Source organism: Lepidochelys kempii, chromosome 6, assembly GCF_965140265.1.
Source record: "Lepidochelys kempii isolate rLepKem1 chromosome 6, rLepKem1.hap2, whole genome shotgun sequence".
Taxonomy (NCBI): Eukaryota; Metazoa; Chordata; order Testudines; family Cheloniidae; genus Lepidochelys; species Lepidochelys kempii.
Genome location: NC_133261.1, coordinates 13,899,054 through 13,926,004, shown reverse-complemented (window position 1 = coordinate 13,926,004; position 26,951 = coordinate 13,899,054). Strand labels below are relative to the sequence as shown.

Genomic DNA, 26,951 nt, shown 5'->3' with positions numbered 1-26,951 from the left:
TCAGGGCATGGATGGGACAAACCCAGCCCAGCCTCACAGGAACAAAGGACATTGGCCTAGGCAGCAACAAAGGATCTGTTGGATTCTCGAGTGAGTCACCCCCCTTCCTTTGGTTGGTTTGGGACTACAATGAGGTAATGCTCACCTGACTCTGAAGGGGGGGGGCAAAGCCAAGAGGGAAGAAAACCATTCCTGCCCATCCTAATAGCCATTGATGGACCTATTTTCCATGAATCTATCTAGCTCCCTTTTGAACCCCGTTACAGTATTGGCCTTCACAACACCCTCTGGCAAGGAGTTCCAGAGGTTGACAGTGTGTTGCGTGAAAAAATACTTTCTTGTGTTTGTTTTTAAACTGGCTACCTATTAATTTCATTTGGTGGCCCCTTGTTCTTGTATTATGAGAAGGAGTAAATAACACTTCCTTATTTACTTTCTCTATACCACTTATGATTTTATAGATCTTTTTCATATCCCTGCTTAGTCGCCTCTTTTCCAAGCTGAAAAGTCCCAGTCTTATTAATCTCTCCTCATATGGAAGCAGTTCCATACCCCTAATCATTTTTGTTGCCCTTTTCTGAACCTTTTCCAATTCCAATATATCTTTTTTGAGATGGGATGACCACATCTGCACACAGTATCCAAGGTGTGGGCGAACCATGGATTTATACAGCGGCAACATATTCTCTGTCTTATTCTCTATCCCTTTCTTGATTCCCAACATTCTGTTCGCTTTTTTGACTGCCGCTGCACATTGAGTGGATGTTTTCAGAGAACTGACTCCAAGATCTCTTTCTTGAGTGGTAACAGCTAATTTAGACCCCATCATTGTACATGTATAGTTGGGATTATGCTTTCCAATGTGCATTACTTTGCATTTATCAACATTAAATTTCATCTGCCATTTTGTTACCCAGTCACCCAGTTTCGTGAGATCCTTTTGTAGCTCTTCACAGTCTGCCTGTGACTTACTATCTTGAGTAGTTTTGTATCATCTGCAAATTTTGCCAGCTCACTGTTTACCTCTTTTTACAGATCGTTTATGAATGTTAAATAGGACTGGGCCCAGTACAGATCCCTGGGGGACATCACTATTTACCTCTCTCCATTCTGAAAACTGACCATTTATTCTTACCCTTTGTTTCCTATCTTTTAACCAGTTACCAATCCATGAGAGAACCTTCCCTCTTATCCCATGACTGCTTCTTTTGCTTAAGAGCCTTTGGTGAGGGACCTTGTCAAAGGCTGAAAATCTAAATACACTATATCCACTGGATCTCCTTTGTCCGCATTCTTGTTGACCCCCTCAAAGTATTCTAGTAGATTGGTGAAGCATGATTCCCCTTTACAAAAACCATGTTGACTATTTCCCAACAAATTATGTTCATCTATGTGTCTGACAATTTTCTTCTTTATGATAGTTTCAACCAGTTTGCCTGGTACTGAAGTCAGGCTTACTGGCTCCAGCCCAGAAGTCTGAGCTGAGCAGGAACGGTGTGACTGGACAGAAAGAAAATGGAAGTGAAGGCCATTGCACCCACCTCCCCAGCCCATGTTGTTAAAGACCTACACATCTTCATTTATACATCTCCTGCAGTCCTCTAGGCATCTGCTCCCTCCTGCACCATTTACTCAACGCTGTTAACTCATTGTAATCGGATCCTTCCCCCTCCTACCTTACACATAATGAGGAGCATTAGCAAAGTTAACCACACTTTAGAAAATCTAGCTAGTGGCATCCTCAGAGCAATCTGCTCCGGCTCTCTGCAGACTCCAGCAGCATTGTCGCTGCAGTCACACTTCAGCCATCTCACCTTCTCTGAGCCATTGGCTCAGGCTATCTGCAAACTCTGGCAGAGGTTGCTGCAGCAGTCACACTCAGATCATCAGAACAGTAAGAAGGAGTTTTTGTTCTATAGGAAGTGGAGGTTCCAGAGAACAATTGAGAGGCTCCTGGTGGCCCCACCAACTCTTTCCTGACTTCCCCCCGGGGGCATTTTTCAGACTTCAGAAGACACAGGTCTAAGAACTTGACCTCAGGGCTGGAAGCTATGGGTTGCCGTGCTCCAATCCCAGTCCTGCCGCTGAGTCACTTGTGTGACCTTGCACACAGCCAACGCATCCCCATTTGTAAAATGGGGTTACCTACCCTTCTCGCAGGAGTCCAAGCTCAATAAATATTCAGAGCTAGTGAAAGAAGTAACTGGGGATGGTTGAAACTTTTCCACCAACTTTTCTGTTTTTTGACAGAAAATTAAGCTGTTGACTAACCAAAATTTTTCCACAAATAGTACCCATTTCCCATGGAAAAAAATTGAGTTTTTGTTTAAAAAAAAGAAAAAAAAAAAAGAAAAACAACACCCCAAAACACAAACATTTTGATTCCAAAGCAGTGCCTTTTTCTCTCCTTCTCCTCTTTGGGCTGGGCTCCCTAGCTGAACTATATTTCCCATGAAGCCTCAAGCCCAAATCCCTCATGTACCGCCCCTTCACCATGAAGGGATGCCATGGTGCATCATAGGAGATGTAGTCCCCTGACAGCACTCCACCCTGAGAGAATGGCAGAATGAGCCATTTGAACTACAACTCCGATAAGGCAGCGTGGCAGCATTTCAGAATCAAAACATTTCAGCATTTGATGGTTTTTGCTGTAAACTCAACATTTTAGTGGAGAATTTCAACCCCCCCCCCCCCCCCCGCCCATCAAACAGAAAAAATAAAAATTCTGAGCCGCTCTCCCAGTACTATAAGTAGGTAAACAGGCTGAAGAGACCTGAATGGCACTGGATTCGACACACAAAACAGTGAAAATCAAATATTCAACATGGTTGGAATCTCCCATATTCAGACACCTCTCTGAGAGACGCCCTTCAAAGCCGCTCTTCCTGCTTAATGCACATGTGTGGATCCTAGATTCTAAGCTGTAATCAGCTACGCTGACCTCCTGTGTAACACAGGTCAGAGAACTGCCTCCAAATCATTCCTAGAGCAGAGCTTGTAGGAAAACATCCAATTTTGATTTAAAAATGGCCAGTGATGAAGAATCCACCATGCCCCTTGTTAAGTTGTTCCAGTGGTTAATTGCCCTCAAGGTTAAAAAGTTATACTTCATGTGTGGTTATCTCCTCAGTTCATCATACAGCAACTGTTTTGGCATTCCAGTGTCATCCATCCTCAACGCATGACCAGCCCAGAGCAACTGACATGATGCACGTGGCTTCTGTCCCTGCAGGGCGGCTGCATTCAAGAACCTCGTTATCGAGAACTTTATCCTTCCAGTTGATGCAAAGCATGCCACACAGATGTTGTAAAGGTACTTACACACTGTGATCAAGACACCCCTTAACCTTTTCTGTTAAGCTATACATTCTGAGCCCCTTGCATCCTGTTTGAAGCAGCAAAGCCAACAGGGCATCTCCAGAGAAGTAATTTATCGTGCCTGTTTCTGCTAGTCAAAGATATAGCACAGATTTCCTTTCTGCTGCAGATTGCAACTTCCTTAACACCCACAACAGCCATAGCTCCTGCACTAGTTGATCTCTCCAAGTCCCTTTCACTGTACATTTCTAGGATTCTGTGATGATTATTAAATTCCAGTAAAGCAGGGATTGCAGAGGCTGAAATCAGGGCCCCACTGTCTAGCCACTCCCTGCCCCCAGGAGTTTAGAGTCAAGTAGAGATAGTGGGAAATTTTTCAAGGATTTTTTAAAAATTATTTTTGGCCAAAAACTGTCAGTTCATTGACACCAAAACTGTTTGCAGAACAGTGTCAGTACTGACTCGTTTCCCAACTCAAAAAACCGTCGAGAAAAAAGTTTTGAAGTTGTCCAACATCCCCCGGTTGTTTTCAAAATTAAAAGTATCAGGTTCACCTTTGGAAAGATCCTTCATGTTTTAAAATTTAATGTAATTTGTGCTAAAAAAGAAAAGAAAAAGAATCAAAATTGAACAAAACATTTCAAAATGGAGAAAAAAATATTTCAATTGACCCAAACAGATTCTCTTCCCCGCATTTTCCTTTGAAAAAGTTGACAGACATTTTGGCTCCATTTGGGATGAAAAACCAAATTGAAATGTTGGAAATTCTCCCAGGCTGGGAAGACCATTTCCTGGCTGGCCCTACAGCCTACAAAACCAAGACAAAGGCAGGGACGGGAAGAACACATGGTTACGCTCCAGTTCTAACTCTAGTTAAGGAATGGTTTGAGGACAGGTCCCTGCCCTGTGTTACACAGGGCAGAAAAGATGGTCACAATGTTCCCTACTGGCCTTGGAATCTGAGTCACCTCAGTGTCATTGATGGGGAACAGCAACCCAACCCCCAAAGGATTCCTGAAATCAATGGAATTTAGGCACCTAAGTACCTTTAGGGATCTGGGCCTAAATAATTTGGGGAGAGAAAGTGTGTGGCACAACTGAAGCCAGAGCTGCTGAATCTCAGTCCAATGTCTTTGCCATGAGGCCTCCCCTTGTTCCATGCATGGCTTTATCTCCATGGGCAAAATGCAGGACCATCATTCTCCACAGATGGTGAGATCAGTTAAGGAGAGGACAGACCATCCCACTCATCATTTGGGCCAGGGCTTCTGGAGATAAGGGCCTATCAATAGGCTATGCCCGTAAAAACCAGAGTAGGAAAGCACCCGTCCCTCAAATGACAGCACTGATCTGCACCAAACCTTGTGCTAGTGCCCGGTGCCAGTTCCAGGTGAGACAACTACGTTTAAGAAGTTGTTAGACGTTCCATCTGGCTCTGTGAACTGGCCCACATCACACAACACGTACCGGGGAGGTCCATGGGTGTGGGCTGTGAACCCATCATAGTTGTCATGCCTGGGGCAATGCTCAATGGAGAGGTGCCAGTAAGAGCACCTGAGCCACACCTGCACTAAGGCTTCAACTCACAACCTATCCAAAAGCTGCTCTGGGGTGAATTACATGGCCGAGTTTTCCTTAGCATAGGCCACACCTGTCCCTGAGTGCAGAGCAACAATGGGGTGGATATTCCTGACCACAGTCAGCTCACCTAGCCTTAGAAAGAAACTGTATTTCCAGGGCCAGGTCCCAGCTGGGGTCAATGGGCCATGGCTCCACCGGGGTCAATAAAGCTGATTTACTGCAACTGAGTCTCTAGCCTGTGATGGATCCAGACCCTTTCCCCTGGAAGAAGGGGAGTGGGGACCGGGGGAGAAGGCAGAAGAGGAAAGGAAAAGTTTTGGGCCTGAGGCGAGGGACAGGACCTGGGGCAGGCAAGGTGTCACTGCCAGATTGCCTCAGCCACTCAGCACTACAGAGCCAGAGCTCCCGAGCTAAGCAGCCACCCGACAGGGCTCAGATTCTGCAGCCCAGCTCCCCCGCCAGGGCTGGACTCCACCAGCAGCTTGGCCCAGAGCCAGAGCCCACAAGAATGGCCTGCACCCCCCAACCCAACAGCCCCCAGCAGCCCAGCGGAGATGAATTCTGTGAGGCTTGGGGGAACAAGCAATCCAAGGAGCTCAGGGTGTCAGGGCTGGGTTCCCCTTGTGCCAGTCCTCCAGAAGGCACTCTGCAGGGTGCTATCCTCTGCCCCCTGCTGGCCGAGCATGGCCTAGTGAGCAAGGTCCAGGAGGTCAAAGGGATACGACGTAACAGGGACAAGCCCAAGACCGCAGCTGCCCCCACCATTACCCAAAATCGTTTATTGTTTCGTCAAGTGGCATAGAAAAAGTAATCTGTTGCTCTTGGCTGGGAAAGTGTAGGATAGCAGCAGAGAGTGAGCCAACTCCCTAGCCCCAGGACTCCCCCTGCCCGCGACATAGAGGGGAAGGGTCAGGGCTGGGCCCTGTCACCAATTACAAAATAATAGAGGCTTTAGACCAGGTACATGGTATAAAGGGCAGAGCGGAGGAAGCAGCCAGCTTGCAGGGACGGGGACAGAGGGACCCGGCAGCTCGGGGAGAGAGCGAGTGTGATACAAAGTGCATAGATGTGCCTCCTCTGCCCCCACTTCCACCCCCAAACAGCCCTGCCAGGGGTCCCAGCTGTGCACGGTGGGCGGAGGGGAGTCTCCCATCACTGCGCCGTCCCCTCTTCCACCCCGACGAGCCTCTTTGGAGAGTCAGCTGTCCCAGCCCCAGCAGCAGGAGAGAAAGGCCTGGAAGAGAGAGGAGAGACTGGCTCCCTGCAGTGTCACTGCCCCTCTGAAGGGAGCCTGGATAGCCACAGCTTGTGTCATGTGCTCCACACTGTCAAGGAAGATTCTCCCTAGCCCAAGCAGTCCACGCCTGTTTCTCCAGCAGGATCTAAGCTTGAGTGGCATAAAGGCAACTGTATAGTGCCAAACAGGGCTCCCAGCCCTTCGGCACCAGAAGGATGTTTTCCTAGGTAGACCCATTCGTGGCTATTTGGGGAGGGGGAGGAATTCCCTGGCCAGATCCATCCCCCTGTCAGGGAACGATGGGGCTCCCGGCCCTTCTGGCAGGGGGGACGATTCCCAGCTGGATCTGCCCCGTCAGGAAGTGTTCCCCTGCTGTTCAGTGTGAATATCCCCTTTCAACCGGCTTGGTTCCTGCCCTCCCCAGACAGGCTCAGAGCCATGCCCCAGAGGAAGGACTAGGTGCTAAGCACCACACTGTCCGCTAGGTGGTGCAAGGAACCCTAAGAGCCGCTGGCCACACCATTTTGCTGCACTCCGGCCTGAGTCACACATGGCTCATTGCTGGAATTCAGGAAGCAAGGGGTGAAGGATACCACCAGCCTGACCTCCCTGGAGTCAGCACAGCCCCCACCTGCTCTGCCCAGGGACGGGGACGGGAAATCTCCCATAGGAGCACCCAGGGGGCCAGGGGCCAAGACCTTCCCCAAAAACCACGTCCTGCACCCATGTGTCTGAGATCTGAGGTACCAGAGCCCAGTCTGGGCTCCGGCTGCCCGATTTCCACTGGCTGACAGCCCACTTGTACACGTGTTACACCCCTGGGTTTGGACCAAGTGTCCCTTGGCGGTGTCACACCCATTTGCAAGAGGGATTGTGCATCGCACCAGCCGGACGTGACTTTGCACAGAGCTCTGCTGGGTGTGCAGCATGTCGTGTGCAAACTGCCACAGTGGAAGTGCGACGCAGCTTTCGGTGCAGGCACATGGGGCCCTCACCTCAATGGGGCCGTCAGGATTTCTTCTTTTTCAGCTTCAGCGCTTGCAGCCAGTGGGGCGAGGTGGCATCTGACCTAGGGGGCGAGGAGGCAGCGGCCATGACAGAGCTGACAGGAAAAGGATAGAACTTTCTCACCCACCAGGGTCTACGCCCCCCGACACCATCACATCTACACAGCCCCAACCCCCCAGGGTCTATGCACCCCCCCAATACCTGCAGCCTCCCATTAACACCCCTAGGTGCATAGACACTTGCTGAAACCCACAAACCCAACCTCCCACCAGAGACACCCCCACACACACTCACCCTGAGGATTTCTCTGGCTTGGGGGGCAGCACCAGGGGTTTTCCCCCCAAGCCGGGAATCTTGCAGGACTTGGAGCGCTGGACGTGGGGCTCCTTGGGAGGGGTTGGCTTGGCCTCCCCCAGCTGGGCCCCCTCTTCTGCAGAGCGGTTCCGGCCCCGCAGCTTGGCCTGTGTGTGGGGGGGGGGGGGAAGGCGGGGAAGGTGTCTCAGACAGACACACAGATGCCCTGTCTCTGTCTGTACATCACCCCCCCACCCCCACCCCACAAACAGCACGTCCCCCTGACCGTCCCCAATAGGGTTGCCAACTGTCTAATTACACAAACCCAAACACTCTTGCCCTACCCTCTGCCCTGCCCCTTCTCTGAGGCCCCGCCCCCGCCCCTTCTCCGAGACCCCGCCCTGCTCACTCCATCGCCCTTCCCTCCCTCGCTCGCTCTCCCCCACACTCACTCACTTTCACTGGGCTGAGGTGGAGGGGTTCAGAGTATGGGAGGGGGCTCCGGTCTGAGCCTGGGGCAGGGGGTTAGGGTGCAGGAGGGGGGACAGGCTGCAAGCTCTGGGAGGGAGTTTGGGTGCTGGAGGGGGCTCAGGGCTGGGGCAGGGAGTTGGGGTGCGGGAGGTGGGGAGAGGTACGGGCTCCGGCCAGATTGTACTTACCTCGGGCGGCTCCTGGTAAGCAGAGCAGCAGGGCTAAGGCTGACTCCCTGCCTGCCCTGCCCCTGCGCCACTCCCAGAAGTGGCCAGTACGTCCCTGCAGCCCCTGGGAGGGGGGCCAGGGGTCTCCATGCACTGCCCCTGCCTGCCGGTGCTGCCTGCGCAGCTCCCATTGGCCGCAGTTTCTGGCCAATTGGACCTATGGAGTAGGCGCTTGGGGCAGGGACAGTGCACAGAGTCCCCTGCCTCCTCCCCAAGAGCCAAGGGGACATGCTGGCCCAACCTATTCCCCCCACACTTCCCATCCTGCTCCTCACCACCCAAGACCTCCTCCAGAACCCACCTCACCCCCCAGCCCCACTTCTCCTCTCAAGACCCCTCCTCCTCACCCCCTTCCCACTCCCTCTCCTACTCAGCCCTCTCAACATCCCATGGGCACTGGCTGCATCCCTGGTGGGCACCCCGGATCATTCCCACCCCTCCTCCGGCCCAGGAGCCCTGGCAGGCACTACCTTGAGAGCTGAGGGGTTCAGGCCTGGGAAGAGTGGCACCTTCAACCCCTTGGCCGCCAGCGAGGGCCGTGTCCACCGGCTCCGGGGCTCCTCTGCCGCCTCCTCATCTGAGGACACCCAGCGCATCGCTCTGGGCTCTGAGGGGAGACACAGGGTCAGTGTCAGGCCACCCAGGGCCACACATCAGCACCGCCACTGCGTGGGGACACACGCCAATGCCACTGCCACGGCAGCACATGTGCATTGGTGCCGGTGCCATGTGGGCTCACACGCCAACACACACGCTCCACCCGGGAGTGGGGCACCAACACCATGCCCTATAACACCCCCAATACACCCCCCACCCACAATGATGTGCCACCCAGAAACACACGTAACCATCATGCCACATGGCAACATCCACCACGGCCATGCCAACACCCCTCCGACACAGGACCACACGCTAACAGCACGCCAAGAGCATGCAAGACAAACACCACGCCAACATCACGGCACACCACTGAACAGAAAGCCAGATCAACACTAGGCTGGCCAGCGAGCCACAGCATGCCCCACCCCACGTCCCACCTGTAGAGTCCTGGAACATCCAGTCGGCCACCTCCGCCTCAGACAGTGCCAGGGTGCCCGCAGTGCGCGTGGCCGGCGCCCGGTGACCTCGCTTGCGGCCCAGGTTGGCTCTGCTCCGGTAGATGGTGCTGTCAAGAACTTCCATGCCCTGTACATGTCCCATACATGCCCCGGGGGGGGGGGGGGAAGATACTGATCAGTGCCCAGATGCGAGGGGAGAGCCCACAGGAGCACCACGCTGCCCACCAACCCCGCAGCTGCTATGGCTACTGATCCAGGAGAGCCGCGGACCCATGCCGAGCCATAAGGGGAAAGCCCATGGGGGTGCCAGGCTGCCCCATCTGCCTTGGGACTCCAGCAGGGGCAATCCCAGTCAACCCCTCAGAGGGACCCAATCCCAGAGGCAACCCACAAGGAAGTGGGTATGGATGGGTGTACTCCCTCGGGGGCCCTGGTACATGATCAAGAGCCTATGTGACTCACTAAAGCCAATGAAGGGTTAGTCATCCAGCCCTGGACATTTCCAGTCAGGCTCCCCCGCAGCATGGCAGTGGGGGATTCTCAACCCAGACATGGGGTCCCCCAGCTGGAGGGTCACCAGGGAGGGCATGGGGAGAGTTCCCTTCTGAAGGCAGCCCACGATGCCCCCATGCCAGTCACCGCCTGGTGTCCCCATCGGGCAGGGAAAAGTGGGGGCTCGAGGTCACCTGCCCCCTACAGTCCCGGCTCCCAATGTGGACATGAGTGGTGGGGGAAGGAGGCCCATGTACCCAACCACAACCAGCACCAGGCCCAGGAGGGAGCAGAGGCTGCTGGGAAATCCCCCAGGGTCACCTCCAGGAAGGCGAAGTCCTCGCCTGGCGGGGAGGGCTGGCTCCCACAGCACCCTGGCTGGCTCAGCTTCCTCGCTTCTATTGGCAGCCAGCCCCTGTCCGTGGCATCCGACGGGCTGGGTGCGCCATCCCCTTCGGGCCGGGGCCCGCCATCCTCCTCTTGTGGTAAGGGAGAGGGGGGAGCGTCAGGGCTAGGAGGCAGCCCCCTCTCCTCTCTGGGGCTCTTGCGCTGGGCGACTGCCTTGGCCAACATCTCTTCCAGAAGGGGGCTCGGGCCAGAGAGCTGGGGGCTGCCGGGGCCACTGCTGGGGGAGAGAACAGTGAGACCCTGCTGTCCCTGGTCCATGGAGCCCCCCATGCCCCAGTCCTCTGCTCCAGACCCTTCCCCCACTCCCCTCCCAGCCTCCTCTGCTTCCCCTCCCCCATACTCCCCTCCCAGCTTCCTCTGCTCCCCCCTCGCTGTGCGCGAAGCCCACATCTACAGTCCCCTCACCTGGCCTTATGGGGCATACAACAGATGGGGCTCCTCGCAGCTTGGCCTGGGCACCTGCCCAGGAAATGAGCGCAACTCACCCCAATGTAGCACTAACTCTAGGGCACAAACACTCCCTCCAAGAAGATCAAAATCATTATCCCCATGAGGGAACTGAGGCAAGGGACAGGGAGGCGACTTGCCCGGGGGTTCAATAGCAGAGCTGGGGATAGAACCCAGACACATTCTGATTCCTTTAACCTAATTCACTGGGTAGGGCGGGAAGGTGTCCTGCCTGGGAGCAGCTGGCAGAGGCCTTCAGAGAGCCACAGGAGGGGTGCACAGCCTAGAGCAACAGGTGGGACAACAGAGCCAGGCCCCAGCACCCAGAAGATCCCTGGCATCAGGGAAGGAACATGCCAGCCAGAGAGGAGAAGCCCAGTGCTGCCACTCTCAGTCAGCAGGGTCTGGGGCTTGGGAAGAAGAGAATGGGAACCTGACAGGCTATCAGAGGCCAGTCAGCGGATGCAGATTCTGGGGCTGATCAGCCCACTCCAGAGGTTGGGCAGAGGCAGTTTTTAAACACTGGATACTCCCAGCATCTGGCCCCGAATGCTGGGAAGCTCAACTGGGGCTTTGAGGGTAGTGGCTCTCTTTGTGTTTTGGAAGATCTTCCTCCAGGTTCTCTCCCTGTTCCAAGGAGGACAAATGGAGCATGTTAGTAGAGCGCGTGGACAGCACACTGATGGGCAGCCTGAGAGGAGGGCCGGCAGAGTGACGGATGCACAGACACAGGATGAAGGACACACGTGGTACATCTACAGCCTCAGCTACCCCAAAAGTGGGGGGCAGAAACACACTGCTCTTGGCGGTGCCTAGATGCCATGGCTCGGCTGTTAGCTCTGCAGGGCCCTGATCCTGGGCAGCGCCCCGCTACAACCCTGGAAGCGGTGCAAACCCAGCTTAGCCAGCAGCCAGGACATTGAGTTCCAAGCCCCATGCAACAACTGACTGCTGGCTGGTTCCCATGATCTCCGACAACTGGACAGCTACTCCAGAACCAATTACATCATCCACCACCAACTGCAGCCTGAGTTCTTACGTGCCAGAGCCTTCCTGCAGAGCATGCAGACCAGAGCGCTGCTGTGAGTTCGGGGGGAAGGGTCCCCTTCTGTGGATGCATCCCCTGTATCAGAAGCTAATGGGGAACCAGGACTGCTCCAGGGACTCCAGAGGGGGAAGCCATGTGCCAGAAGCCCATAGGCTCCCAGGCTGTGAAGGGGGTACTTAGCTGTTGTGGGACGTCAGCACATTTCCATCCAGCATGGACCGCCACCTGGAAACCCCAACCAGTGTTCCCTCTAATTTTTCCCATCCGTGTGCAGAATGTATTTTGTTATCTGCACTGATATGGAGGTGATATGTGACACATCACCATCATATTGGTGCACGTAACAAAATTCATGTGGTGGGGGTGGGGCTGAGGGGTTCAGAGTTTGGGAGGAGGCTCAGGGCTGGGGCAGAGGGTTGGGGTACAGGGGTGTGAGGACTCCGGCTGGGGATGTGGGCTCTGGGGTGGGACCGGGAATGAACGGCTTGGGGCTGGGGCAGGGGAGGAGTAGGCTCCGGGTGGGGATGAGGGATTAGGGGTGCAGGAGGGTGCTCCAGGGCTATGGCGGGGAGACAGGACTTGCCCCAGCTCTCTCTCTCTCTCCCTGCAGCAGCACCTGGGCTGGGGGAGAGAGGCATCTCCCCCCGCCATGGCAGCTCCAGGGCTGGGACACAGGATAGGCACCTCTCCACAGGTCCGGGCCGGGGTTGGGTTCAGGGAGGGGCACCCCGGCTATGACAGGTCCAGGTCAGGTTGGGGGCTGGACTAGGTTGGGGCCAGGGTAGGGCTGCCTCTCCCCCAGACTGCAGAAGGTCCCTGAGCAGGTCCCTTGAGCGCCTGCGTGGTGCTAAATTGGCCATTGTGCAGCTGTGCAGCATACAGGGAATGTGGATCCCAACCCCGGGATACTCCATATGGGCCAAGTGAAGCTGTCGGACCCCGTGGAGGAACATGAAAGGGACACATTGCCTGAGAGCTGGGAAGGAATCTGAAGAACTAAGCCAGTGAACTAAAGGAGGCCGGTTGGGAACAGCTACTACACGGGAGGGAAGGGGGTGCTGATGATGCTTTAAGGGGAGCACCACAGCACACGAGATGTCTCCAAAGCAGCACAGCTCCCATACAGTGAGAGCTCCCCACTCTGCTCCAACGCCTTGGCTAAGCTCTCCTCCCTCTACCTGCTGGTGTTCTCCTCTGGGACTAGAGGCTGCTGCTGGCGATCAGCCCTCAGACAGCACCCAGTGGGGAAAAGCACAAAGTACACACAACAGCTGTTGGGGGAAGGGTTCTTGGCAAGGGACCCTCCCCCACAATTCTGGAACTTTCCCCTTCCATAGGTGTTAAGGCCAGAAGAGACCAATTGATCATCTAGCCCGACCTTCTGCATAACACAGCCAGTTACCCCCATCATGAGCTCAGTAATTTGTGTTTGGTTCAATGTGTCTTCCAGGAGGGCAGCCAGGCTTCATCTGAAGACACCAAGGGATGGAAAAATCCACTACCTCCCTTGGCCATCTGTTCAAAGTGTGGCCTTCCCTCCTAATCTGAATGTGTCATTTGATGAGGCTCAGGTGACTAGGATCCGGAAGATGACACAGGCCAGAGAACTGCCCCAACCACAGTGGCTTCCAATTTCCACAGTGGTTAATGATTTGGGGGGGGGGGGTAGCAATCTGAGACAGCTGAAAGGGGCTCAAGTTCTCAGAAAGCACAGAGCACCTCGGAAGAAGGTCCATTGAAGGCACTTCCAGTTGGGCTAATGAGTTTGCTCAGTGGCTCTAATGGCTTAGACAAAAGACCCTGCACTCGAGGCTACTGAGAGTACGGGAGCCGAGGCAGGAGGGGAAGCGCTATCTCTGATTTGAAAACAGGAAGCGCTGCAAGAATGGACGGCCTGTTCTCCTAGCACAACGAAGCTAGTGGCAGAAAGTCCCGTGGGCCTGATGCACCATAGACTACACGCTGGACAAAGGAGGAGAAAATAGATGGATAGCAACATTCACCAATGAGACAAAGCTACTGGATGGCCAAGGCCACCCACCGAGGCCAGGAAACCCAGCGACAGATGGAATTCAACAGACACAATCTAAGGTGTGTTGTAAGGAACAGCCTGCCCGCCTGGGCCAGGGGGCCTGCGTCTGGCCACCCCTGGTCGACTCTCAGGGCGAGCTAGAAAGGGGTTTTCTAGACTGGGCTGGGGGAGCTCAGAGGGAAGGAAGCTGGGCTTTGATTCAGGGGGCTGAACAGAGGTGGGCATCCTCCTTTCAGCACACAGAGATGGGAGGGAAACGTCTGGGCGCTGGAGCCCAGGGCAGGCAGAGGAGTGGTTCTCTGGGCGGACATCCTGCCTACGCTGAAGCATAAAACTGCCCTGAGACATAAGGATGGGCTAGCGCCTTCTGCCTGGGCAGCTGCCTCCCGGTCTGAATTAAACAGGCTGTGGGTGAACAACAGAACTCCTGGCAGGGCCACGGGCAGCTCAAAGCCAAGGCCAGCTGAGCCAGTGAGAAAGGGGACGAAGATGCAAACGGGAATGTTCAAGTGGTCATGGCAGCTCTTTGACTCAAAGCCAAGGCGCCGAAGCAAGGAGGGTTACAGGAGAGGAAGGAGGAGGTCCACAGGTGGTGGGTGGAAAGCAACTCAGCTGCCCGGATCAAGACAGCACGAGGAGGCACATGACCATGCTGGGTGGCAGTCCACGGGAGGCGTCCCCAAGGAGAGGAGGTGTTAAGCAGTGGAACTCACTGCTGCAGAATGTTTGAGAGCAATGAGCTCAGCAGCAGGCATCTGCCATTTAGGCAAGCGCAGCAGTGCTGATCTCCACAATGGGAGTACTCTGTCTGAACAGCCCCACACTGGGATTGGGACAAGATCTCCCCCCTTCCCCTCTGAAAACAGTTGCTTTTTGAGACCAGAACCCAGCCTAGGTGGGGCACCACCTGCTCTGATGAGCAGTGAAGGCTGGGATGGATCACCCTACACTTCTGCCCAACCTTCATGCACTCAGTGCAGCCCTCACCTGTCTCCATGCAGCTCCAAGCCAGTCATGGCTGTGGCATTGGTTTGTTTCCCACGTCCAATCCTGACCTCGCTGGCCCAGTCCATCTGCCCTGCTCCAGCCTCCCCGGTCTCAGCGGACCCCTCGTCCCCACAGCCGAACTCATGGCTCCAGTCAGTCTGTCTCGCACTGGCCTCTGCTGGGCCCACGCTCTCGAAGCCATGGGCTGTGGCCGGGCCTCCCGTACCGAGGTCGCTGGCCCCGTCTGGCTGCCCCACGCCAGGCTCTCTGGGTGTATCGAAGCCCTCCATCCCCAGACTGCTAGACGGATCCATGCTGCTCACGCTCAGTTCATTTGTCCAGTCCATCCATCCCCTGCTGGGCTCCTCAGGACTGATTGCCCCCAGGCCAACAGAGGGACCTATGCCATGGAGTCCTAGATCTTGGGCCCAGTCAGAGTGTCCCACACCAGCCTCTCTGGGCTCATCCAGGTCCACAGTCCTGGTATGGCCAGCCCAGTCAGTCTGGCTCTCTCCAAGCTCTGCTGGGCCCAGGGTCCTGATGGCACCAGATGGATCCAAAGCACTCAAGCCAAAGCCACCTGCCCGCTCAGTCCCAATGACACCATACTGGCTTTCGTGCTCAGCTCCTCCGATCCTGAAATCGCTGACACAATCCCTCCTAGCAAAGAGAAACTTGCTCTCCTGCCAGTTGGTGCCACTCCACCCTGGCTTCCTGGCACCAGGCTCTTGGGCTGAGCTGTCGGGGTCTCCAACACCAGAACCAAAGGCACTCTCCTGATCTATATGGTGAATGTCATATTCACCAAGCCAAGCTGGCTTGTCAGGGCTGAACGCTCTGTCCTGCTGGGCATCATCACTGAACTTGCGGGTCCAATCTGGCTTGTCCTCCTGGGCAGTATTGCCAACTTCATATTCACGGGTCCACTCTCTACCCTGCCCACTGGTCTTGACACTGCACTCATGGGTCCAGTCTGGCTTCCCAGCACCAAACTCCTTATCCTGGTGGTCCGTATCACTGAGACCGTGCTCATGGGTCCAGTCTGGCTTGCTGGTGCCAAACCCTCTATCCTGCTGGTCTGTATCACCGACACCGTGCTCACGGGTCCAGTCTGGCTTGCGAATACCAAACTCTCTATCCTGTTGGTCAATATCACCGACACCAGGCTCATGGGTAGAGTTTGGCCTGCTGGTACCAAACTCTCTATCCTGCCGGGCTGTATCACCCACACTGTACTCAGGAGTCCAGTCTGGTTTGCTGGTACTGAACCTCTTGTCCTGCTGGGTGTTGTCCCCAATGCCGTAGGTGCTGGTCCAGTCCAGTTTTCTGGTACTGAACTCCCCATCCGAGCTGTCGGCACCACCAATGTCGTATTGGCTGCTCCAGTCTGGCTTGCCGGGGCTGAACTCCCCTTCCTGCCGGCAGCTGTCCCCGATGCCGTAGGCGTCAGGCCAGTTTCTGTGTCCCACGTTGGAATCACCCAGCAGCTCTGTCTCTTTGTACACGCCACTCCAGTCCCGTGTGCCGGTGCCAAACTCCCCATCCTGCTCTGTCTCACCAGCTCTGTAACTGCCGGGCCATTCTGTCTTCCCCATGCCAGTCTCGCTAGCCCAGCCAAACTCACCGGCCCGGTGGGCCCCTCTGATGCCAAACTCGCTGCACAGATCCTTCCGCGACCAACCAAGGAGATCCTGAGGGGTGGGAGGGGAAGGAGAATAGGGTTAAAAGAGGAAAGAGTTTGTGGGGAAGGGGATATGAGAGGATCAGCTTCTCCCTCCCAAACTGGCCAGGTTGTATGAGAGGCAGGCAGGATTCCAGGGGAATCTGTCTCTTGGGGGCACTTCCCCCATAGCTGCAGCATTGGGGTCCTGGGTTACCCTCCACCCAGCAAGACAGGCAGGAGATTCATTCACCCTTCCTGAGGTCTCCGGTTCACTAGCCCCTCTGATCCTGCCCCAATGCCCTTTGCTTTCAGGGACAGCCCTTCTGCCACAGCACTTGGGAGGAGCAAGATCTCATTGGGCAGCCCCAGCCAATCTTAACTCCCACCCAACCCAGCCCAGCGGAGCGGCCACAGGAACAAGGTCTCCTGGGTCCCCCCACCCAGATGCTGCCAGAAGCACCATCTGTACTCAAAGCCAGACAGGGAGTGCTCCATTCACTCCCTTGCTGAGCACGCCCAGCCTCATCCCGCAGCTCCAAGTTAGCCAAGAGTCGCCCCAGGACAGACATCCTGCCAGCCTCCCTGGCCATGGCTGTGGCAGGCCACCCCATGCACCCCAAGAGGGATAGCCCAGGAGAGGCCAGCTCTATGGCTGCCTTCAACGGCTCTCCCTGTCCCAGCTCGCCCCAGCATGCTTCACTCTGCCTCTGCCCAACCTGTCCGACTGCTCTGCACACTCTGCCAGCGGCCAATGCCCAGCCCTGCAGAACTGAGCCCAGCTTGCTCAGCGTAGAACACCCACCCCTCGTCCCAGCAGGGATGGGCTGAGAAGGGGGCTTTCGCCTCCCCCACATTTACCTGGGGAGAGTGCCCCCTGCTGGGCCTGGGGAGATACCCCACCCACCCACATACCCTTGGGAGATGCCCCCCCACAGTCCCCAGATCCAGCAGGAGGTGCTCTACCCACAGTGAGACACCTCCCACACTCACCGTGGGGAGATACCCCTCCCCCACACTCACCCTGGGGAGAGCACCTCCAGCTGGGCCTGGGGAGAGAGAGACACACACTGAGGAGACGAAGTCCTCCTCCCACCCCGCATCCCACCCCCCCGGTGCCAAGAGATCCCCCCTTCCCTCCCGCAGACGGTCACCCCTCCTTTACCTCTGGCCCTGCAGGGTCCCTGGGCTCGGGCGTGCCCTTTCTCTTGGTCTCATCTGCGCTGGGCGGGGGTGATGCCAGCAGCTCATCCAGCCAGTGTGCATTGGGATGTGGCTCAGAACCCGCCCTGCCTGGCCTCAGGCCCTCCTGGCAGCTCCCCACTGACGCCAAGTCGTCCTCCTGGCATTGGTCAGCACCAACTGGCCGGGGAGTGTCAGACAACAGGACTGGGGCGGCTTGCTCCTGGTCTGGCTCTGGCTCAGTCAGCCGCAGGGGGGCGCCTAGCAGTGGCCTGCCTTGCTCCTCCCAGATAGTGGCCACCTCATCCACCACTGCAGGGCCCTTCAGCTCGGCCACGGCTGCCTCCGTTTGTGCGACGGGGCCCCCAGGACATGTGGCCTCCAGGCCCCCCACCTCAGTCGCTCCCTGATCACATGGGGCCCCCATGGCACCATCCAGGCGGGCAGAACTCCCTGCAGCCTCGGCGTCCTGCCAATCCAGGGCAGTGCTGAGTTGCCTTGCCCTCTGCCCCTCAGAGCTGCTGCTTTCCTCAGACCCTTTGGGGCTGGGGGCCAGGCCCTCCCCTTCCGAGTCCCCCTGCTCAGAGAGGCCAGAGTCATCTGCCTCTCTAAGGGGGGACCTGGGGGGCTCCCACTCCACAGCCCGGGATGGGAACGCCCACTCAAATGACTGTGACAGGTTCCAGTTGGACTCACCCTCCAGGGGTGGCCCAGGGTGGGGGGGCCCTCCCCTGGGCAGGGCAGCCAGGGAGCCCCGCAGCACTCCCATTCCTAGCTCCTTGTCTGGCAGCTGCACCACCCCATCTGAGGAGCGCTGTAGCCCCAGCTGTGGGCACTGGAAGTCCTCATCTGCTGGCGCAGGCCCTGTGAATGGCTCCGCATCACTGGAGAGTGAAGGGGAGCCCCGCTCAGGAGATTGGGAGCTGTATGGGGACACTGGGGACTCAGTGGGTCCATCGGGGGACCCCGGAGACCAAGAGACTCTGGTGGGGAGCTTAGGACACAGATTGGGGGTGTCTGGGGATGGAACAGGAGCTTTGAAGGCCCCTGGGGAGTGAGTGATTCTGTGGGGCAGCTCAGCAGGGATGCCTGGGGCCAGGGCCCGCCCTGCAGGGGGGCTACGGGGGAGCTCTGCGGGGGCATCTGGAGTGCCTGGTGCCATGCCTGCAGGGAGGCCAGAGGGGGGTTGGGACCCCTCACCAGGAGCCTCCAGAGACCCCAGGGAGCAGGAGATTCTGTGGCAGAGCTCAGCTGGAGCATCAGGGGCCGGGACTAGGCCTATGGGGAACTTAGCCAGAGACTCAGGGGTGCCTGGGAAGCCGGGCCCAACACTGGTGGGGAGTTCAGTGTGGGCAGGGGGCGAGCCCAGGGCAGGGAGCTCGGCAGGCACAGCAGGGGACCCCAGAGCTGAGGCAGGATGCTCGGCAGGGAGGTAGAGGGCCCCTGGGGCCAGGGCAAGGCCAGCAGAGTTGCCAGGGGCCACCCTGAACGGGAGCTCAGCAGGAGCCACAGGGATGGGACAGGTCCGGGCCAAGGCGAACTGTGAGAAGAACGGGAGATCATTATCCATGCACCCCCCCAGATTGATGGGGCTCCCCCCCAAGACGGCTCCCAACTACCACTGCCCAGAGCTTCCATCACCATCCCCCGGTGCATCCCGCTCCCCAGCGCCTGGAGCTTCCCCCCTCATCTGCCAGATGGCCCATGACCCCCATCACCAAGAGCTTCCCCCCACCAGTGTCCAGGGCTGTGCCCCATCCCCTAGACAGCTCCCAACCTCCAGCTCCCAGGGCTTCCTCACCCCCCCGACCCCCAGCATCTGGGGCTCCCCCTGCCGGATGGCCCCCCAACCCCCAGGACTACACCCCCCCACACACATTGCTTTCCCCCCAACCCACACCGCCTGAGGCTTCCCCCCATCCCTCAGACAGCCTCTGACCTCCACCACCCAGGAATCACCCTTGGATGCCCCCTGACTTCCACTGCCCGGGTCCCCACTAGAGTGTCCCTTCCCCATGTGAAGTGTCTCACTGGAGGCATTAAAGAAGTTTCCCATGTGACTCAGCCCAGCTGGATCCCAATCTCCTTTGGGGGTGCTGCTGCCTAGCCCTGTCCCACCCTTTGGGCTCAGGCGACCCCTCCAGCCTGGCTCCTGTCCCACGCCCAGCTCCCTAGCTTAGCCTCAGCTGCAGCTTCCCATGATCTAGGGTGCCCGCCCCTTCCCCACTGCGAGGAGCCCCATGGCAGGGAGATGAAGGCAGAGAGGAGGAGGAGGAGGAAGGAGGAAGCAGGAGGAATCAAGCCATATGGCTGCAGAGTGGCATTCAGGGCTTTGGAGACCCCCAGCCCCAGGGCAGGAGGGTCAGATGCCCCCTCCCCCACCAGGGAGAAGGGAAGGGGGCCCCAGTGTCAGTTCCCCACTCCGCCCCCACCAGGAAAAGGGAGTTAATGGTTAACCTCTTCCTGGCTATCTCCCAGGAATCCTGAGAGGAGTGGCTTGGGGGGGGGGGCGGGCCCTCTCCACCCTCCCTGCCTAGAGGTTTGGCCAAGGGCCCAGTGGGGCTGGGAACCGCCCGCCTGCTGCATACCTGCCAGGTCAGCGAGCCCAACACGGTGAGTCAGGGCTGCTCCCTCCTGGGTGCAGGCATACAGACTGAGAGTGAGCGCTGGGTTCCCAGTCCCCTGGGCCAACCACCCAGGGCTGCTGCCACGGGGGGAAGCACCCCCCTCAGGAGATCCTGATTATATTGGCTGGCGTGGTCTCGTGTGTCCAACCCGCTCCCCAGGGCTGGGCGAGATAAAACAGCATTGGCCTAGGAGCCTATGGGTGGAGGACCCATGGTGCCATGCAGTACACCTGGGTTCTTGATCACTCCCTTTCCATGCCTGGGTGAGGTTCAATAGGCTCAGGGACCCATGGTGTCATGCAGGATGCCTGGGTTCTTGATTACTCCCTTTCCATGCCTGGGGGAGGTTCAATAGGCCCAGAGACCCATGGAACACCTGGGTTCTTGATCACTCCCTTCCCATGCATGGGGGAGGTTCAATGTGCCAAGGACTCAACAAGTGGGGGACCCATGGTGCCATGCAGGACACTTGAGGACACTTGAGTTCCTATGGCCTCACCTCCCGGGAGAGCTGCAGGAGCTGGTGCCCTAGGGCTGGCAGAGAAGGGAGAGGAGACACGCACCCCAGAGAGAGGGAGCCCAGGAGGAGACAGGAGAGCCCGGAAGGAGAGCACTGAGCAGAGCAGCTGCCACGCTGGAGGGGGCGAGCCGAGAACTCACACCAGGGGGGGACGGCGGCTTTCTGCGTCCGGACTGGTCCCCGTTGCAGCTGGCGCTGGCTGGGGAGGAGCCACTGAGAGAGAGAAAACATGGAGAAATGGGGGGTTAGTCTCCAGAACAAGGAATATTTTAGTCAGCAGGATGGAGGCAGCATGGCTTAGCGGGTAGGGCACTGGACTCCGGAGGTCTATTTGCAGCTCTGCTGCTGAGTGCCTTGGATATCCCTTCCCTGTGCCTCAGTTTTCCCATGTGTAAAATGGGGATAATGATATTGACCTCCTTGGGAAAGTGCTTTGAGATCTATGGATTTAAAGCTCTCCAGAAGAGCTTGATACTATTATCTTCACCAGGATCCACCCTGTCCTCTCTAACTCCACAGTTGCATCCCATTCAACTCCCACCTCCATTGATGGCCCCTTCTCCTCTCTACTAAGAGCCCTTCACCCTCACATCCAAAGCCAGTGAGAACCTCACCACCTGCCCACAGCTGATCTTCTCCCATCCTCTCCCACACCAGCCACCCAGTGTCCCCTGCACCAGGATCATGCTCCAGGTCCACTCTCCTCTTCCAAACATTTCTCCAGGGTTCCTTCCTACCTGGCACTCTCGCCACGTACCTCCATGTTGTGTGTCTCAGACTGCCAGCTTTCAGGGAATGGGAACATCTCCCAGGCCTCATCTACTGTCAACTCACCTTGGTTTAATTAAACCAAGCACACAGTCCTGACATGTGGACCCTTACTGAACAGCTTATTTTGGTTTAGCTTAACCGCATTCCTAACCAACTCAAAATAAACCAAGGCCTTGTGGACATGTTACAATTATCTAATATCCACTCCCTTTGGGAATCATGCCAAATTTGTGACCTCAGCCACATCCTGTGGCAAGGAGTTCCACAGGCTAACTCTGTATTAAGTGTTAAGGTCTTGTCCATATGCAGAGCTGCACTCATCTAACTACCGAGTTGATTTTATACAGGTGTCAAAGAGCTGTTTGGATGCCTCTAGGATTCTCCTCTACATCCAGGAAGCACCATGTAACAATCCCCTTTCTGGCTTCCTCTCCGCTTCCCTGGGGGGAAGATCTGGCACCAGATCCTAGCGCCTTTGCCAGATTCTTACCCATAATGTAGTGCAGCACACCTTGCCCACTCCTCCTCCACACACACCCTTTCCAGCACAGAACAGACAAGGCCTTTACCCACAATGTCCTGCATGCCCCACCTCTGCACATCAGCCCCTCACCTTTCCCTGGAGGCTGAGCCAGGGTGTCTCTCTGCTTCTCCATCTGAGGGCTCTGGTGGAAGTTCTCCAATGGGACTCGGGCTTCCTTCCCTCTTCATCCTGCCAGCGACCGGCTTGTCCCCACAGGACGCTCTGCTCTCCTGTGCTTCGGGGGGCCCAGATACCCAGGAGGCCTCAAAGCGGGGGGCAATGGCGTCACCTTCCCCTCCCTCAGCACTAGGCTGTCTCCGAAAGGCGGCATAGCCTTTGGGCCCGAAGCGGGAGCTGCCATCAGGGCTGAAGATTGAGCGCGGGCCCCAGGCCGGGTCAGGACTGCCCGACCCCTCTTTGCAGGGGTGCTCCATCTTGGCCAAGATCTCTTCCACTGTGGTGCCGGGGAAGCGCTCCCGCTTGGCCGCCACTGGCACCGGCTTCACTTTGAACGGGGCAGTGCCCTTGAGGACTCCTAGGGGCCCCTGATCAGGGAGCGTCACAGGAGCAAGCGATCTCTCTTCCGTGGTACAGAGTGGGGCTCCCACTGCAGGTGGCGGTGCCCCCTTCCCATTGGAGGTCTCCCCTGGGGGGCTCTTGAGGCCAAAGGACAGGCGTTTAAGGGCTGTGCTGCTGCCACCGTATGGCTTGGGACCCGCCAGCAGGTTGATCTTCTCGGCAGAGGGGAACTCGAGGCGGGGAGGCCGCGACCCAGGGGACAGTGCCGGGGTGCAGGGCTTGGCAGGTACAGCCGGTTTGGGCAGCATGCGGGGTTTGGGCCCAACTGACGGCTTCAGGCAAGTGTCACCTGGGGCAGGGGGAGAGAAAGAGCTTCTCTCAGAGCCCAGCCACAGAGCAGTCACTGCCCTGGCCAGCCCCCCAGCAGGGGCAACCCAGACAGCCCAAGCAACCCCACCCCTGCAGACTAGCCATTCCGGGGTGGACATGGCTCTCCAGGGTCTGCGCTGACAGATGCTCAGTGCTGGGGGGTTGTGATGGTTGCACCATTCTGAGAACTCAAATTTGTCTCACAGATGGACCCCTGAAAAGCATGGCCCTGTGTCCCACCTCCCACCCCCAGAGTCAGCCTGGGGCAGGATCAGAGCGGATGGCCCCAGAGGGGAAAGGTTCTGTGTCCCACTCCACACACCCAGGCATTTTCTGAACTCTGTGATGCTCCTCATTCCCCTGTGCCCATCACTCAAGCGAGCTGCTCCCCAGCTCTGTTATTCTCCATCCCAGTCCCCCTCTACTCTTCCCTTACCCACTAGCACGTACCTGTCTCGGGGCTGCCTGCCGGCTGCCCACCTCTGGCCCCCATGCTGCCATTGGAGGTAGGGCAGGGAGGTGGGGGGCGCAGGGGGTGTGTCTGGGAGGCCATGGTGGCACCTGGGCTGAGGCTCAATGAACTCAGTGCACGCGTCAGCCCCTAGGTGAGAGATGGTAGATCAGGGCTGTCTTAGAAAGGAGCAGTCAGATTTGGTCCTCCCCACCCCCACCCCAGCTCCCAGCCATGGCCTGATTTTCCAGCATGCCCCTCAGCTCCAGCTGCAGCCCCCTCCTTGCTGCTCCTGTGAAAGCCCCACATGGCTCCCATCAGCCCCCGCCTCCCTCTGGTCACATCATGCTGTCACCTCCCGAGGATGCCCCCTAGCCACGCAGGACATTGTACCACCACAGGCCCCACACTCACTGCACAGCCCCAGCCGCACCTCGACCTCCATTGCTCTGCACCCCATGTACAGCTGCCAAACAAAGTCCCCTACCCCAACTTCCACCCTGCCCACCCCACACATAGTGCCGACCCCAGCACTCCTCCCACAGTGCCAGACCCTTGCCTCCCCTCAGTGCCCCCATGCACAGTATCAACTCCCCACCCCACCCCCACACATGGTGCCAAACACCCACCCCGCCTTATTCAGTGCCAACTCCCACCCCCCCCAGTGACAGACCCCTGCCTCCCCTCAGCCCCCTATGCACATCACCAACTTCTCACCCCTACCCCCCCACACAGTGCCAACCCCCTGCTCCTCCCTACGCAGTTCCAAACTCTCATGTCCCTACAGTGCCAGACCCTTGCCTCCCCTCAGCACCCCCATACACAGCACCAACTCCCCACCCCTACCACCACATATGGAGCCAACACCCTCCACAGTGCCAGACCCCCGGCCCACACCCCCAGCCCTCCCCACACATGCCAAGCCCCTGTACATAGTGCCAGTCCCCCAGCCCCACCCAGCCCTCTGCACACAGGTCCAAGGCCTCACTCCCCCACAAACGCCCCAAGCCCTGTCCCATTCACAGCGCTGACTCCCCACCCACACAGTGCCAACTCCCGGTGCCAACCTGGCCCCCAACGCACGGTGCCCACACCCCTCTGGGTCAAGCGTGGTTCAGCACCAGCTGGACTCTCCTGGGCCGGCCGCTGGGAGCCTGGCTCACCTTCCCGGCAGCTGCCTCATCGTAGGCCGGGCTGGGGTGCACAAGCTCCCGTGACTCAGGCTGCAGGGACGAGAAAAACCAGCTAGCTCCGAGGGCCTGACTCCGAGCCCTCCCCTTCCAGCCCCAGCCCCAGCCCCGCCTCCCTCCCCCGCCCCACTCCCCCAGCCCCTCCCCTTCACCCCTCCTCCTGCCCCACTCCCCCTCTCCTCACCCTCCCCAGCCCCGCCTCCCTTCCCCCAGCCCCTCCCCTTCACCCCTCCTCCTGACTCATTCCGCATCTCCTCTCCCCCCAGCCCCTCCCCTTCACCACTCCTCTTGCCTCACTCCCCCTCTTCTCTCCCCCAGCCCCACCCCTAACCCGTCCCACTCCCCCCAGCCCCGCCTCCCTTACCCCGCCCACTCCTGCTCCGCTCCACTCCCCTTTTCTTCTGCCTCCCTTCCCCCTCCCCTCCACCACTCCTGCTGCCCTATCCCCCCTCTTCTCCAGCCCCACCCGCTTCCCCCATTCCGTCTCCTAACCCGCCCCCCACCCCCAGTCACAGTCTCCCCATCCCGGCGCAGTGGGAACCGATCTCCGCCCCGCCCCGCCCCGGGGAGCTGGCGTCACAGCTGCCCCAGCCAAGCCGGGCGGGGCGGGCACATCTGGAAGCCATCGGGTTTCTCTCCCCAATTCCCGCTCACCCAATTTCCCAGCCTCCTGGCGCGGCGCTGGGATCCGAGGCGGCCCAGCTGCGCCGCGGCGGCCGGCTCCTGCCTGAATCTGCGCAGCGAGCCAGAGCCGGAGCAGGGAGAGGAAGGGGTGGCGGTCCCGTGCCAACCCCACACGGGCTTCTAAGAGACAGGGCGGCGCACGAATCGCGGGGTGCTGGGAGGGCGGGGCAGGAGGGAATTGACGGGGGCTGCGGGGCAGAACAAGCATCAGGGAAGACTAGGCATGCGGAAGTTGCTTTCCCCCCTGCCAATACCCCCCCCCCCATCACACCATGCCCCCTCCCGAAACCCTGCCTTCTCCTACTGTGCCAACCCACTCCACATAGCATCCACACTCTGCCTCCTCCCTATGCCAATACTCCCCACATCCTACCTCCCCCTGGGCCAATACCCCTTATATCCCATCCACACCACACCCGCTCCCCACACCCTGCCTTCCCTCCACTGTGCCAGTACCCCCCCCCACACATTTCCCCACTGCCTCCCCCACACTCTGCCTCCCCATGCTAATACCCCCCATGTCCCATCCACACATAGCCCCCTTCTCCACACCCTGCCTCCCCCCATATCAATACCCCCTTCCCACTCCTCCCTCTTCCTCATGCCCACTCCTCTTGTGCCCCCTGACCCTCTCCTGCTTCTTCCCAACACTGCTGCAGCCTCCTGCCCATGCCCCTTGCCTTCCTCCCGCACCAGGCCCTGGCATCACCAGACCTTCCAGCTGAGTGAGGATTCCTAGCGCTATCACCATTTGCCAGCAGTCAGCGCCCCTCCCTTACCTCCTGAGCTCTGCTCTGAGACCCTGCACAGTGCTCTCCCTTCAGTGGATAACAGATCCCAGCTTGTGCCAATCCCTGGGCAAGCCAGACTGCACAGAGGCAGGATCTGAATATCTGTGGCTCTCCTGCCTGCTGCGGGGCGAGTGGTTCAGTGGGCAGGTGCTGGGGGAGGCAAGGATGGTCACGGAGGGACACTCCTCTAGTGATCTGCGCCCCCAGCCTGCCTCCCCCACTCCTGGGGAATCCTCCTGCACCCCAAAAGTGACATACCCCCAACACCATTGCAGACAACCACACAGCTCAGGCCAGGCCCCTGTGGGCTCTGCAGATAACTGAACCATTTACACAGCGATTCAATTACAGCACGGGTGGTCCACAGGCAAGGAATCAAGTGGAAGAGGATTTAAAAGTGGTTCAGGCCCCAGGGAGAATTAAGCTGCTTACAGATGAGTCCTGGGAGGAAGGCAAGTCTCAGGGGCCACCACAGGAGAAGGCTCATGGAGGAGGTCAAGTAGGGATACAAGAGCCGGCTATAGGGTTCATGGGATAGAGTCATAGAACTTAGAAGGGTCTACAGTGATCATCTGTATGTAACACGGGCCATAGGACTTCCCTGACCAACTAGAGCAGAGCTTTTAGGAAAACATCCCCTCTTGTTTGAAATCTTGCCAGTACTAGAGAATCCATCACAAGCCTTAGTAAGTTGGTCCAGTGGTTAATTCCCCTTACTGTTAAAAATGTCTACCTTATTTCCAGTCTGAATTTCTCTAGCTTCAGCCTTGGCTCATTAGACCTTTGTCTGCTAGACTGAAGAGCCAGTCATCAAATACTTACTAAAAGACCAGGTTGCTCCACAGAAGGGGTTGAGAACAGGACCAACCACGTAGACCGTGTCTACAGCCAATCATGGACCCAAAGAAGATGTCCAAGGACACGGGAGTCGTGGTTTGGGTTCTGCATAGGTGCAAGAAGGTGGATTGCAGCTTCTGGCCACACTGGGACATGGAGAAGGGAAACAAATCATCAAGGTGAGAGGAGATCCCTGCGGGACGAGCCTCAATAAAGATA

The 26,951-nt window shown here is 57.7% G+C and overlaps 1 protein-coding gene across 13 annotated transcripts in view; it reads right to left on the bottom strand.

The window, feature by feature from the left end:
* Positions 1 to 479: 479 nt before the first annotated feature.
* The window catches only part of TNKS1BP1 (tankyrase 1 binding protein 1), a 32,862-nt gene continuing 6,390 nt past the window's right edge, over positions 480 to 26,951 (bottom strand). For 4 of the 13 annotated variants that reach the window (XM_073346802.1, XM_073346804.1, XM_073346806.1 and 1 more), the window contains 14 exons: positions 26,718 to 26,878; positions 25,075 to 25,292; positions 24,394 to 24,453; positions 23,230 to 23,380; positions 21,982 to 22,759; positions 20,738 to 20,810; positions 17,434 to 18,990; positions 14,609 to 16,299; positions 10,008 to 10,311; positions 9,174 to 9,321; positions 8,607 to 8,743; positions 7,439 to 7,605; positions 7,132 to 7,238; positions 6,045 to 6,133 (listed from right to left, as the gene is read on the bottom strand). In XM_073346802.1, coding sequence (XP_073202903.1) covers positions 7,145 to 7,238; positions 7,439 to 7,605; positions 8,607 to 8,743; positions 9,174 to 9,321; positions 10,008 to 10,311; positions 14,609 to 16,299; positions 17,434 to 18,990; positions 20,738 to 20,810; positions 21,982 to 22,759; positions 23,230 to 23,332 — 5,052 coding nt within the window. In that variant the 5' untranslated portion in view covers positions 23,333 to 23,380; positions 24,394 to 24,453; positions 25,075 to 25,292; positions 26,718 to 26,878 and the 3' untranslated portion in view covers positions 6,045 to 6,133; positions 7,132 to 7,144. Of the gene's footprint in view, positions 6,134 to 7,131; positions 7,239 to 7,438; positions 7,606 to 8,606; positions 8,744 to 9,173; positions 9,322 to 10,007; positions 10,312 to 14,608; positions 16,300 to 17,433; positions 18,991 to 20,737; positions 20,811 to 21,981; positions 22,760 to 23,229; positions 23,381 to 24,297; positions 24,526 to 25,074; positions 25,293 to 26,717; positions 26,879 to 26,951 lie in introns of those variants that run through there. The other 9 variants (XM_073346807.1, XM_073346813.1, XM_073346812.1 and 6 more) reach the window with 9 other exon arrangements.